The following is a 12,261-nucleotide window of genomic DNA, read 5'->3' as shown; positions in this document are numbered from 1 at the left end:
CAACTGTCCATAGAAACCCAGTTGCAGAGCGGTGAGGATGTGTGGGTCAGTAAGGAATCTGCGGCTAGAGAAACTCTCTACCAGATAAGGTGCTACTGAAGGTAAGCAACTGGTTCATCTTATAAAGACTTTTGGCCGCAGGTTCCTTACCTTAGAATAGATACCCAGGCAATACCTCTTTGGAGGTGGTTCTGTAAAACTATTTCACACCAAAAAGTCGTGCAGGATCGAACAGGCACAGTGCCCATCCCGACTGTCCAGGCAGGAGTGCTTTGTGAATGTGTGCAGAGAGGCCCACGTTGCTGCCTGGCACATGTCCAGGACCGGGACTCTACGTACTAACGTAGTGGTCGCAGACTTTGCTCTGGTGGAATGTGCACGCAAAAAGCCCTCTGGTGTTTGCTTATTGGCCAATGCTTAACAGAGTAGGATCCATTAGAAGATCCGTTTCTGCATGGCCTTCCCTTTCTTGGCACAGACGCACCCCATGCAGAGGTGATCAACCACCTGGAACTCTTTGTGTTGGGTTAAAGTAGAATAACGCTCTTTTTGGGTCCAGTCGGTGGAGTCGCTCCTTTTCCTTAGAGGAATGCGGCGGAGTGTAAAAGGTAGGCAGGGTGATAGATTGGCCTACATGGAAGGGAGTGACCGCCTTGGAAGGAAGGAAGCTCTGGTGTGAAGGACCAGCTTGTCCGGAAGATGTTGCAGTACAAAGGCTTACATGGCAAAGCCTGGAGATCACTGATCATCCGAGCAGATGTTATGGCCACCAGGAAGGCAGTCTTGATTGTAAGGAGCCTGCAAGGGCAGTTGTACAGTGGCTCGAAAGGAGCGCACATCAGAAAGGTAAGTACTAAATTTAGATCCCACTGAGGCATGTTGAAGGGTTAAGGTGGAAGCATGTGTTGGAGCCCTTTCAAAAACCTATGTACAATAGGGGACTTGAAGAGGAATGGCTGATCTGACAACCGCAGAAATGCTGAGATGACAGAAAGATAGCCTTGTAAGGTGCCCAAAGCATAGCCCTGCTGGGCAAGAGAAATAAACAGAAGTGCCTGAGTAAGGGGTCAGAAAGGGGGCCCACCTGTGTTTCTGCGCACAATGCCAGAAACCTGCCCCAATGACAGGCTTATACCGGCTTGATGGATGGACGCCTGGCTGCTAAGATGACATTGTAGACTTCGGGAAGAAGGTTGAAAGCTGTCAACTGTCGCCGCTCAATCTCCACGTTGCCAGGTTTGTTTGGAGAACCCTCTTCTGCTGCTGCGACAGAAGTTCGGAGCTACAAGGAAGATTAGAGCTCCGTCGTCCTAATCTTCTTGAGGTGTCCAGGAGGCCTGAGCTCCACTCAAGAAGAAAAGCATCTCTGAGCAAAATTCGCCTAGGAAACTCCAGTGTGCAAAACCACTTATATTGTGCGTTCTCTGCAATGACAAACAGATCTAACCAAAGTTCCCCCCCCCTGCTGAAGTAACCTTGCATCACCTCTGGATAGATTTGCTAGGCATCTGTTGCTGAGCTTGTCTGACCTGGCATACAGAGAGCCTGCCAGGTGTTGAACCAAAAGCCTTTATGTTCCGGTCATGTCCCGAGGCGCAGGTCCTCTTGACTAAGGGTCCACAACCCCACCACTCCCTGATTGTTTAAGTGCCACATGGCAGAGATATTGTCCCTGTCCTTCACTAACGTCCCCCTTAATGGATGGTAGAAAGGCTTTCAATTCAAGCTGGATAGCTCGAAGCTCAAAAAGGTTGCTGTGGAGTCTGGATTCTGCCGGAGACCAAAGGCCTCTGATCCCCACCTCTCTCAGCCGTGCGCTGCGTCCCAGGAGTGACATCTGTCACCGCTGCCAGATCTGGTTTGGGAAGGGAGAGGGGTCTGCCGCTGACCCAATTGCGGTTCATTTGGAGGTAGGAGACGACTGCCTGGGGCGAGCCCGCCTTCAACAACCATTCGTCGAGATAGGAGAAGACTGGCACCAATGATCTCCGCAGATGAGCTGCAACCACCGCCATCACCTAGGTGAACACCGGAGGGGTGCTGGTAAGGCCAAAAGGTAGCATGGCAAAACTGAAATTGCATATGGCCCACCGTGAACCGCAGGTAACACCTGTGGGCAGGCAAGACGGGAATGTGGAAGTATGCGTCCTGTAAGTCCATCGCTACTATTCAGTCTTCCAGGTCGAGGGCAGAGAGAACTTGAGTTAGGTTGACCATGAGTTAGAGTGACCATTTTGAATTTCTCCTTTTGAGGAAGAAATTGAGAGGGTGCAGGTCTAGGATAGGACTGAGGCCTCCACCCTTTTTGGGCACCAGAAAGTAGTGGGAATAAAAACCAAGACAGACTTCTGGAGTTGGCACCCTCTCTATGGCTCACTTAGCCAAGAGAGCCGCCACTTCCTGGCGGAGTAAGAAGAGATGGTCCTCCAGCAGTATGGGCAGCATGGGTGGAGAGGCAGTCATGAAGGGGAGGGAGTAGCTCCTTCGGCCAGAATGGAGAAGCCAGCAATCGGATATTATCTACCTGCAGTGAGGCAGGTGATGAGGTATCCTACCTCCCACTAGTTGCACATGATGGTCAGAGAAAAACTGAAGAGGCTTGGATTGCCGGGGTGTGCACTGGCCCGACCTCTGGCTGCCCAGAGGTCAATGGGTACCACATACTCTGCCATGCAGAGCATGAGGAGCTTGTGTGTCATGGTGGTTGGGCAGGTAAAGACGTGGCAGTAAACCCCTTCCATGGCCGCAAAAGGCAGCCTGGGGGTTGGCCAGGGCCCAAGGATCTGGCCGTAGCATTGGGATCCTTGAACTGCTCCAGCTTAGAGTCCGCCTTGTCTCCGAAGAGACGGGAGCCATCAAAGGGCACGTCCATAAGTGAAGCTTGGACATCCTTTGAAAAGCCAGTGGTCCTCAGCCAGGCGTGGCACTGTAAGACTACTGACGAAGAAACCACTCTACCTAAGGAGTTGGTCGTGTCCAGTCGGATTGTGCTCTTAGCTGCATCTCTGCTGTCTGCCATACCTTGTGAGGGAATGGCCCGGGCATCCTCTGGGATTATAGGTATCACCTGCGCAACCGAATCCAATGGGAGTAGAGGCCCAAAAGGCATGCAGTGTTCACTCACCGCAGTGCCAGGTTGGGGAAGAAAACATTTTCTTGTCCAAGGTGTCCAGCCTTTTGGATTCCCTATTCGGTGGGGTGGCAGGGAATGCGCCAGGATTTACTTGGAAAGTGGAGGCTTGGGTAAGGGCACTGGGGCCCACTGGGGTGGAGCGATGGCAGTGGGCAATTGTCCTGTTTATCGGAGCCCCCTGTGCAGGGCTTGGACCATGCCCTGAACAGGACGTTGTAAGGGCTTCATGAAATAGAAGAAGTGGTTCTGAGGGGGTAACTCCGAGCTGAAGCACCTCAGTCAAGCCTGCCACCAAGAGCAGGCTAAGGTTCAGGACCCTGGCCGGCATTCTCACTATCATAGCAAAAGAGGCTCCCTCCTTTGTAGCCACGGTAGCGGAGAGATCAAGACAGTATATGGGGAAGTGTCCAGTTCACGGGAACCCACCAAATCCTTACACCAGTCCATATTGAGGTCTAGTGGCCCTTTCCAATCTTCCCCAAGTCCTAGCCCATAGGAATAGAACTTAGGCTCTGGCCTGTAGGGGATGGCTCCAGTTGGCACCAGACGATGACCTTCCAGCTCTGTGTCAGAGTCGAGGATAAGAATGGGGATGGTGCTTGGAGTGTAGACAACTGGGTCAGCACCGGGGAAGATTGAGGTGGCCCAACCGGTGCCGGTCCTGAACCATCAGATAGGCTCCGAGGGCGGGCCTGCCAGTGAGGAACCTTTAGGGGTCCCTACTGAACCCACAGGGCTCGAAGGCAGGGACGGACTGCCTAAATATGAGGTGTGTGACCTCATAAAATTCTCAGAGTTGGGCAGGGGTCGCCCCGGCCCCCAGAAACTCAGGAAGGTGTGGTGATGGCCCAGGCGCAGGCTCAACAGGGGAATCAAGCCTCGAGTGATGACACTCCCTCGTCTCGTCAGATGACTTTGATGGGCAAGATGAAGCCGAAGGCCTCTTTGACTTCTTACTCTTCTTCTTTCAGTGGGACTTACAGGAATGGGACAACTTAAACTGCGGTGAACATCTATGGCTCTGAGACCGATACCGGGACCTTCCTCTCGATCAGGATCGAGACCTCCATGGCATCGCATGTCGAGCGTCAAAGAGCTTGAGGGATCGCTCGCTTAAGGTCTTGGAATGCTTGGCTCAACAATCGATGCAGATCTTAGCGTTGTGGTCGTGCCCAAGACACCAGAGGCAGACTAGGTGCAGGTCTGGCACCAACATTTGCCAGTGACTGGTGCAGCAGGGCTTGAATTCAGCCTTCCTCATAGATATCCCTGCCACAACAGGACACAAGTCTAAACATTGAAAAAGTGCTGTCAAAAAATGAATGGGGCTAGCTCTTTCTGGATATGCGCTCACTGGTGCGTAAAAAAAGAACTGACAGCGCGGTTGGGAGGCACCTATATTGGCACCTCGCACATCACTCCCGGCGCAGATGACACGGACAACGCCACACGGAGCTGAGTGAAGCCACCTACCGGCATGCATGGGTACTGCAAAAAACACAGTTGATGGACAGAATGCAGAGCAATGTCTTACATTCACCCCAGTACAAAGATCTAAGCCTAAATCCATCGTTTTTTTGCACTCCACACCACCCTAGGTCAGACAATGGCTATATGCAAATCAGCCTTGACCCTGTGCCTCATGGGAACAGTCCAGCCCGAACTACCAAGCCATGTCTTTCCTAGACCGGAATCAAGCATCCAAGGACCGGTTTCTGGCTATCAGCCTTCTTCAGCCTGGATATCTTGACCCCAGTGATGTGGAGAGCCTGGGACTCACGTCTGAGCATACCCAGCCCACTCGGGGTGAAAATTGCAAAAAACACAGTTGATGGACAGAATGCAGAACAATGTCTTACATTCACCCCAGTACAAAGATATGGGCCTAAATCCATTGTTTTTTTGCACTCCACACCACCCTAGGTCAGACACTGGCTATATGCAAATCAGCCTTGACCCTGTGCCTCATGGGAACAGTCCAGCCCGAACTACCAAGACATGTCTTTCCTAGACCGGAATCAAGCATCCAAGGACCGGTTTCTGGCTATCAGCCTTCTTCAGCCTGGATAGCTTGACTCCAGTGATGTGGAGAGCCTGGGACTCACGTCTGAGCATACCCAGCCGACTCGGGGTGAAAATTGCAAAAAACACAGTTGATGGACAGAATGCAGAACAATGTCTTACATTCACCCTAGTACAAAGATCTGGGCCTAAATCCATCGTTTTTTTGCACTCCACACCACCCTAGGTCAGACAATGGCTATAAGCAAATCAGCCTTGACCCTGTGCCTCATGGGAGCAGAGTTCACACAGGTCAGCAACAAACGGGGCAAGTACTCCCTCACAGCGTCTCAGCGCTTCAGGATTAGGGTCACACTGGGAAGCACTACTGCTCGCTATTTGGCCGGTTTGCCGGTGGGGGCGGGGCACTGGGGAGCCGCTTTGCTGTGGGAGGACCCACCAACGCCCTGAACTCACCTGGACTTTGCCGCCGAGAGGAAGGAACATCTGTGGAGGCTGCAGGGGTAGCGCGGCAGGGACTCCCAACGCCCATCCTATAACAACAGAGGAGAGTCCATCTTGCGGGACGCAAGCGGGACGCCGGGCTAAGCCCGGGCAAAGGGCGGGCTGTCTGAGGCCGTCCGAGGTTGGCCACGGTTGGGTTGGGCCTGGTCTCTTGGTTTTGTTGCTCAGGAACTGACGCTTCTGCATATCAATACATCTCTGCTGATTGCTACGTAAGTTTTATTAACTTTGGTTGTGTATAAAGTGTATTATGCCTCCTAAAAAGTTAACCACTCCTAGCAACTCTATTGAGAACTATCTGGTACAAGTTGTTGAAAAAATCAACAACGACAGAAGAGCTTCCTTGGGAATAGATTCATCTACTCAATCTCCCTTCATCGACATCGAGGCAGATGATCCCTTTGGCCTTCAAATCAATAATAGCACTAATAGTGCTACACCTGACTTGTTTCCGGACACTATCATTATACAGCCCAGCGGCACTGTTGCTGGACCTGAAGACCTTAGTGTGAATGAAGTACTGACTGATATAACTATTAGTCATGATCTCTCTACCTCCCCTCCAGCACCCGTCCTGGGTAAACGGGAGTGTCTCAGGTCAGCTAAGAATAAAGTTGCAAACCCCCGAGGAAACACTCTGAGGAAGAGGAGTCTGACCTGACTAATGAGGCTTATGTCACACTTTCAAATGTCCAATTTAATAAATTACTGACTCTGTTGGACACTAAAATCAAAGGTGTGGTTAAACCCCTGGTTAGCAAAATAGATAAGTTAACTTCTGAGGTTAACCGACTGGAATGTCTATTACAAAAAACCATGGGTGAGATAGTGAAACTTCCGGAAAATGTCTCTGCCAAGATAGAGGAATCTCTGAATAAATCAGTAACTACAGCTATCAGTGGACTCACCCCTGCCCCTGTAACAAACCCCCTAATGGCAAGTAATAGTACTCTCCCTGGTGATCCCCATATCACCCCGATCCCTGCTCCTGTCGTTGAAGACCCATTTATTGAAAAAGGGACTTTCGAGCTTGTGGTTGAAGCATCCCCACTGGTACTTGTCCTTGCCAACGTTCCTCCCTTGGCTCAAGGGGAGCGGGAAACAACATCTTCTCTAATAAACAAATCCTTATCATGGCTAACCAACAACATGATAATCACTCCCTGGGGAAAGCAGCAACTCTCTGAAGAGCTCGTCAATGCAAGAAGGGTACAGTGGATTGGGGACAGGGTGAAAAAGTTCAAAGGGGAGTGCGTCGTTCTTCACTTCTCTGACCCTGGGGTTTTGCCTAACATCTTACCTAACATTTTACCACCACAAAGGCGAACAACATCAATTGTTCCATTGACTTTGGACTTCTTTTATCCTAGAAAGGGAAGTGGACCAAACTCAAATATTTTAAGAACCAAATGGAACATTGTAACTAAGAGGGGGAGAAAGGATGTTGCTTCAGTGGACTGGGGTTTGGGGTTGGAAAATCGTTTTTCTGCATTGTCTAACTTAAACGATTGTGATTGACAACCATCCACTTGTAATTCTAGCACCTTGCCCCTCTGTGGCAAAGGTTCGTCTGATTTAGTCTGTAATCCAATAACAAATAGCCCACAGGGGTTTCTGACTGATGATCCATCTGGGCTATCTAATGTTATAACTATAAATCAGGTTACTGGGGGTAGGACGTCACACAAGCCTATTACAAACCCCTGTACTCTTACGTCACCTAATTCAGGGAATCTTTTGTCTTGGAATGTGGCTGGAATATCTTCTAAAATGGATAGCGCTGACTGGTTTGAATTTATTAACAAGTACGACCATTGTATCTTTCAAGAGACTTGGGCGTGTGAACCTACATTTGCACTGGGGTATGTAAATTTTCATGTTCCTGCTATCAAGGGACCAAAAGGGCGGCCGATGGGGGGCCTTACCATTTGGATTAGGCAGTCTTTAAAAATTGCTGTCAAATGTGTGGAGCTTGACCAGAAAGATATCCAGCTTATTAGACTGACTAGTGATTTACCCATCTCCTTAGATATTTATAATATCTATGCTAGAGGTGGTAGCAAAGGCAAATCCGAGGTTCTTATGTGCCTCTTTACACTTCTTGAGACACAATCTGCAGGAAAAAACATTGTAATTGCAGGTGATTTGAACCGGACATTCGAACCTCTCATCACTGGTGATTCTCCTCTGGGAGCAGAGGAAGATAAGCTTTGGGACATCCCCACACTAGATTCCCCTCCGATAACTCGGTGGACGGCTGACATCCTAGGTTTAAACGCTATGTGCTTGGAGCATGGGTTACGAGCCCTGAACGGCCGAACCCAATCAGACCGTGTTCCCGCCATGACGTTTAACAACGGGCGAAGTAAAAGTCGCATTGACTATGTCATCTGTAGTATATCGATATGGTCATCTGTCAGCGACATGGTAGTAACAGCTAGGATAGAAAGCGACCATGACCCGTTATGTGTTTCACATAACTGGTGGACACCTAATGTAATTACTCCAAACCCTTGTGACCTTCCTGTGCCCCCAACGATCAAGCCATCCAATAACATGCGTAGGTTAAGGTGGTCTGGTGTTAAGACCGACCAGCAGGCCCTGGAAAAGATAGGAGCAGCGGCAGACAAGGCCATTCTGGCACTGGAAAATATTGCTGGGTATGCACAAGGACATGAAGATATTACCATAGTTCATACGACTCTTTTTAATGAAGTCAAAAATTTCTTCTTAAAACCCTTACGAAATAATAGGGCTCGTCCATTTAAACCAGCAAAGTGGTACAATCAAGATTGCAGGACAGCAAGATTCAATTTAGGAGCTGCAATCAAAAGTAATAATTTGAGTGAGATTCGGTTTGCCAGGAAGCACTATAAAAACTGTATTGCTAGGGCAAAAAGAGATTGGGATGAAGACCACTGGCAGAAACTGAAATGTGCTAGTGAATGTAAAAACTCAAGACAATTTTGGCATATTGTCAAATGGGGCCACGAAAGCTCTCCAGAGACTCCCAACAATAATGTCCCTCACGATGCTTGGGTTAAATTCTTCAGTGAGCAGTACTCTTCCAGGGATCAGCCCGTTAGCAACTCTAGCTTAATATACCTGTTCGCAGACGAAGACATCTTTATGCAGAGCGAAGTCCTGACTGCCCTGAAATCTGTCCACAGGGGCCGTGCCCCGGGTAATGATGGAGTTCCGGCGGATGTTTTCCTAAATGACACCGACAGATGGAGCAAGTACATCTACCTTCTATTAAATCATATTGCCAGGGGCGCTGAGATCCCGGTATCCTGGCGGGGTGCTGTCATTATCCCAGTATATAAAAAGGGGGATCGTGCCCAACCCTGCAATTACCGCCCAATCAGCCTAATAGACACGGTCCAAAAAGTGGTAGGACGTGTAATCATTAACAACTTGCTTGATTGGGCTGAGGAGCAGAACGTCTTATCTCCTTTTCAGGCTGGGTTTCGCAGAGCAACCAGCACTGTGGACCAGGTTTTCCGCTTCCAATTGATACAATGGCGGACCGTGGTTCTGGGCGGAAGCAGTCTTTACGCAGCTTTTGTTGACCTACGGGCTGCATTCGACCTGGTGCCGAGGGCAAAATTGTGGGAGGTGTTGGCAGCTCTGGGGGTTCCGATGACTATTTTAACTTTGATCATGAGACTCCATGAGGGCACTTATGCTAAGATCCAATGGGGTGGTTACGGCAACGATACTATTGACTTCCCTGTCGAGCGTGGGGTTCGACAGGGCTGTTCAATGGCACCGACGTTGTTTACTCTTTTCATAAATGGAATTGTTCCCCGTATGCAAGCTGAGCCCGTAGATGCTCCCTCACTCGCAGGTGCAAAAGTTCCTATTTTAATGTTCGCAGACGACACCCTAATTTTATCAAAATCCCCTAGCGGTCTGCAAAAGGCATTGGTAATTTTTGACAAATTTTGTAGTGATCATGGCTTGGAGGTAAACGCAGCAAAAACAAAACTCATGGTTTTTAACCCTTGTAGGAATTTTAAATCCAAAATATCCATGAATGGGCGTTGCCTTGAAGTAGTGAATTCTTTTACTTACCTGGGGATACACATTTCAAATGATAACAGATGGAACCACCACTTAAATCTTGCAGTTTTAAGACACAAACAACTGGTTGGTACCATCATTAAGGAGCACAGGAAATCCTTAACTAAACCAATCAAACCGCCATTAATCATATATGAGGCTAAGGCAATAGGGTCAGCACTGTATGGGGCAGAGCTGTGGGGGCAAGAAAACCTCCAGGAGCTACAGAGATCAGAGAATAGCTTCCTTCGAAAACTAACTGGTACCCCACAGAGCAGCCCCCTCTTGCCACTCAGATATGACCTTGGCAGGAAGGAAATCACGGCAATGTGTAAACTTCGACCGATATTATATTGGCGTAGAATCTGGACCACCCCTGAGTTGTCACAATATGCAGAAGGATTTGCTGATGTGATCAAAGCAGACCGATTCCATAAAATCGGATGGTTTAGATCATTAAAAATAGCATTAAGTGATCTTGGGTTAAGCGAACTGTGGTCCGATCCAACCGGGTCATCCTTCCCATCCAAGTTGTTCATAAAAAACCTTTTCTGGGAACAGGCTGAAAATAAGAGTCTCCTTAACAATAACAATGGGTCTATGTCGACTGCCTTCCTTGAAGCTAAACTGTTTCCGATGTTTGAAATTTACTGGGATATTATAACCAAACCCATGGACAGGAAACTGTTTTTCCAAATGAGGGCTGGATCTTTACCTCTGGGTAATTTAACATCAAGATGGAGAAATGGAGGTCCAGCTATTTGTCCAGTTTGTGGGGAAGGAAAAGAGACGTTGGGTCACTTCTTGTTTGTCTGTCATGTATATTCTGTTCCTAGACGTGTTTGGTTGGCTCCCATGTGTAGAAATCTGGGCACTAAAAGCAGTATGGTAGCACTACGCATTGTTAAATCTACCTCCTTACATTGGATTATTATAGCGACTGCTAAGTATTTGGGGTGGGCTTGGATAACTAGGCAGAGATTGCTAGTAGGGTGACTACTCTCTGCCTAGCCGAACAGAGACTGCTAGTTTATCTATTCTCTGTTTCCATGCTAGGTGTCTATCTGACGAAAAAAAAAAATTCTATTAATTTTTAACTGCCAAATAGGATTGCTCCTATATATGACTTTTTATTATATGAACTTTGCACCTCTGATTGTAAATAACAGGATGAAATGTTATTTTAAACTGTCTTTTTAACGTTTATTGTGCTTAAAGTCATGTCTGACTTTGTAATTTAATTGTATCTTATTATGTGTTTGTTTGTCTGCTTTTATGAGTAAATACTCGAATAAAGCACTTTTGAATTGAATTGAATTGAATTGACTGAATATTATGAGCAGATCCTTATCTATTTCAGAGCTCAAGGATGAATGATATCCCTTGGGACTCAGAAACAAGACCACCTAAAGTTCACACATTCACTGCAAACCAGGCTGTTTGGATGAATGGCAGCTGAACTAGTCACCAAAAACATTTCTGCTCAGATCTTACACATGACCAAGATCCAAGCACCTGTAAGACACATTTAGAAAAAAATAAACATAACATCACATGGAGGTGGGTATATATTGAAACATGCCCAGGTCACATATGAAGGCAGCATATGAGGGGGTTAGAGGAGGCGGTACACTGACATCACACAACTGTCAAGGGAAGAAACAGGCCTTACCTTTGGTAGTACGTCTCACTGGCCTCAGCGGTGTGGTGTCGGCTGTGGGTTCGCTTGATCAGTTTCTGAAACGAAGAAAGAGAAAGGTAAAAAACTATCACTGCTTTCATCAAAGAATAATTTCACAAACAAACCTCAAGTGACTGCAAATGTTAGCTTATGACAAGACGATGCAGGATATGCTCAACATTCAAGTCCCCGAAGCAGAAGAAAGAATGGACGTGCAGTACCAGGTGAACGCTGAAACCCCCATTCAGGTGCGCTAGAGTTATAGGCCTCCTATTACCAACTCTTGTGCCAAGACCCAAAGATCTAGCTTAGAAGTGTAAAAATGTCTGATCTCGGAGAATACCGCTAGTCCTTACTCCACCCTCCTAAAGCGTTTGTTTGGCTCACTCTCTAATACTGAAAGCCACAAGCAATCCCAATTAGGATGGTCAACGAGCAAGGAAGATAGCTTGGCATTGGTAATGAAATGGAACATAAGACAGCCACATTCACTACAGGTAAGTTGAGCTTTCTCTTATATCAGATCATGTCCATCCCAGCCATCAATACCATATTATCAAGCAGATGACAGTGGTAGTAGGCGGTAGATCATGCTATGGATGTAATAAACCTCCTAGATCTTGAGGTGCTCTCAGGGTAGAGTTTACAGAATCCTGCAGGTAGGAGGAGAATCTGTTTCCCCTCCAGACATCAGAAAGGTAATGCTGGTCAGGAAGGAGCCTTTCGATCGGATAAGGTAAGCTTGAACTTCTTTATAAAAATATGCTACAAAATACAAACAAGAAGAGACAGAGGTCTTGGCACCTTTTCTGCCAACTACACTGCCACCATACGCAATGGTATTAATACATTCTTG

At 47.7% G+C, this 12,261-nt stretch overlaps 1 protein-coding gene across 1 annotated transcript in view; it reads right to left on the bottom strand.

Moving 5' to 3' along the window:
• CDIN1 (CDAN1 interacting nuclease 1) overlaps window positions 1–12,261 on the bottom strand; it is a 786,301-nt gene that overhangs the window by 540,283 nt on the left and 233,757 nt on the right. The window contains exon 3 of the mRNA XM_086936566.1: window positions 11,397–11,461. Coding sequence (XP_086792692.1) covers window positions 11,397–11,461 — 65 coding nt within the window. The remainder of the gene's footprint in view (window positions 1–11,396; window positions 11,462–12,261) is intronic.

This window comes from Lissotriton vulgaris, chromosome 9 (assembly GCF_964263255.1).
Source record: "Lissotriton vulgaris chromosome 9, aLisVul1.2, whole genome shotgun sequence".
Lineage (NCBI taxonomy): Eukaryota > Metazoa > Chordata > Amphibia > Caudata > Salamandridae > Lissotriton > Lissotriton vulgaris.
The sequence above is the reverse complement of the archived record's forward strand: the minus strand, read 5'-3'. Positions and strand labels throughout refer to the sequence as shown.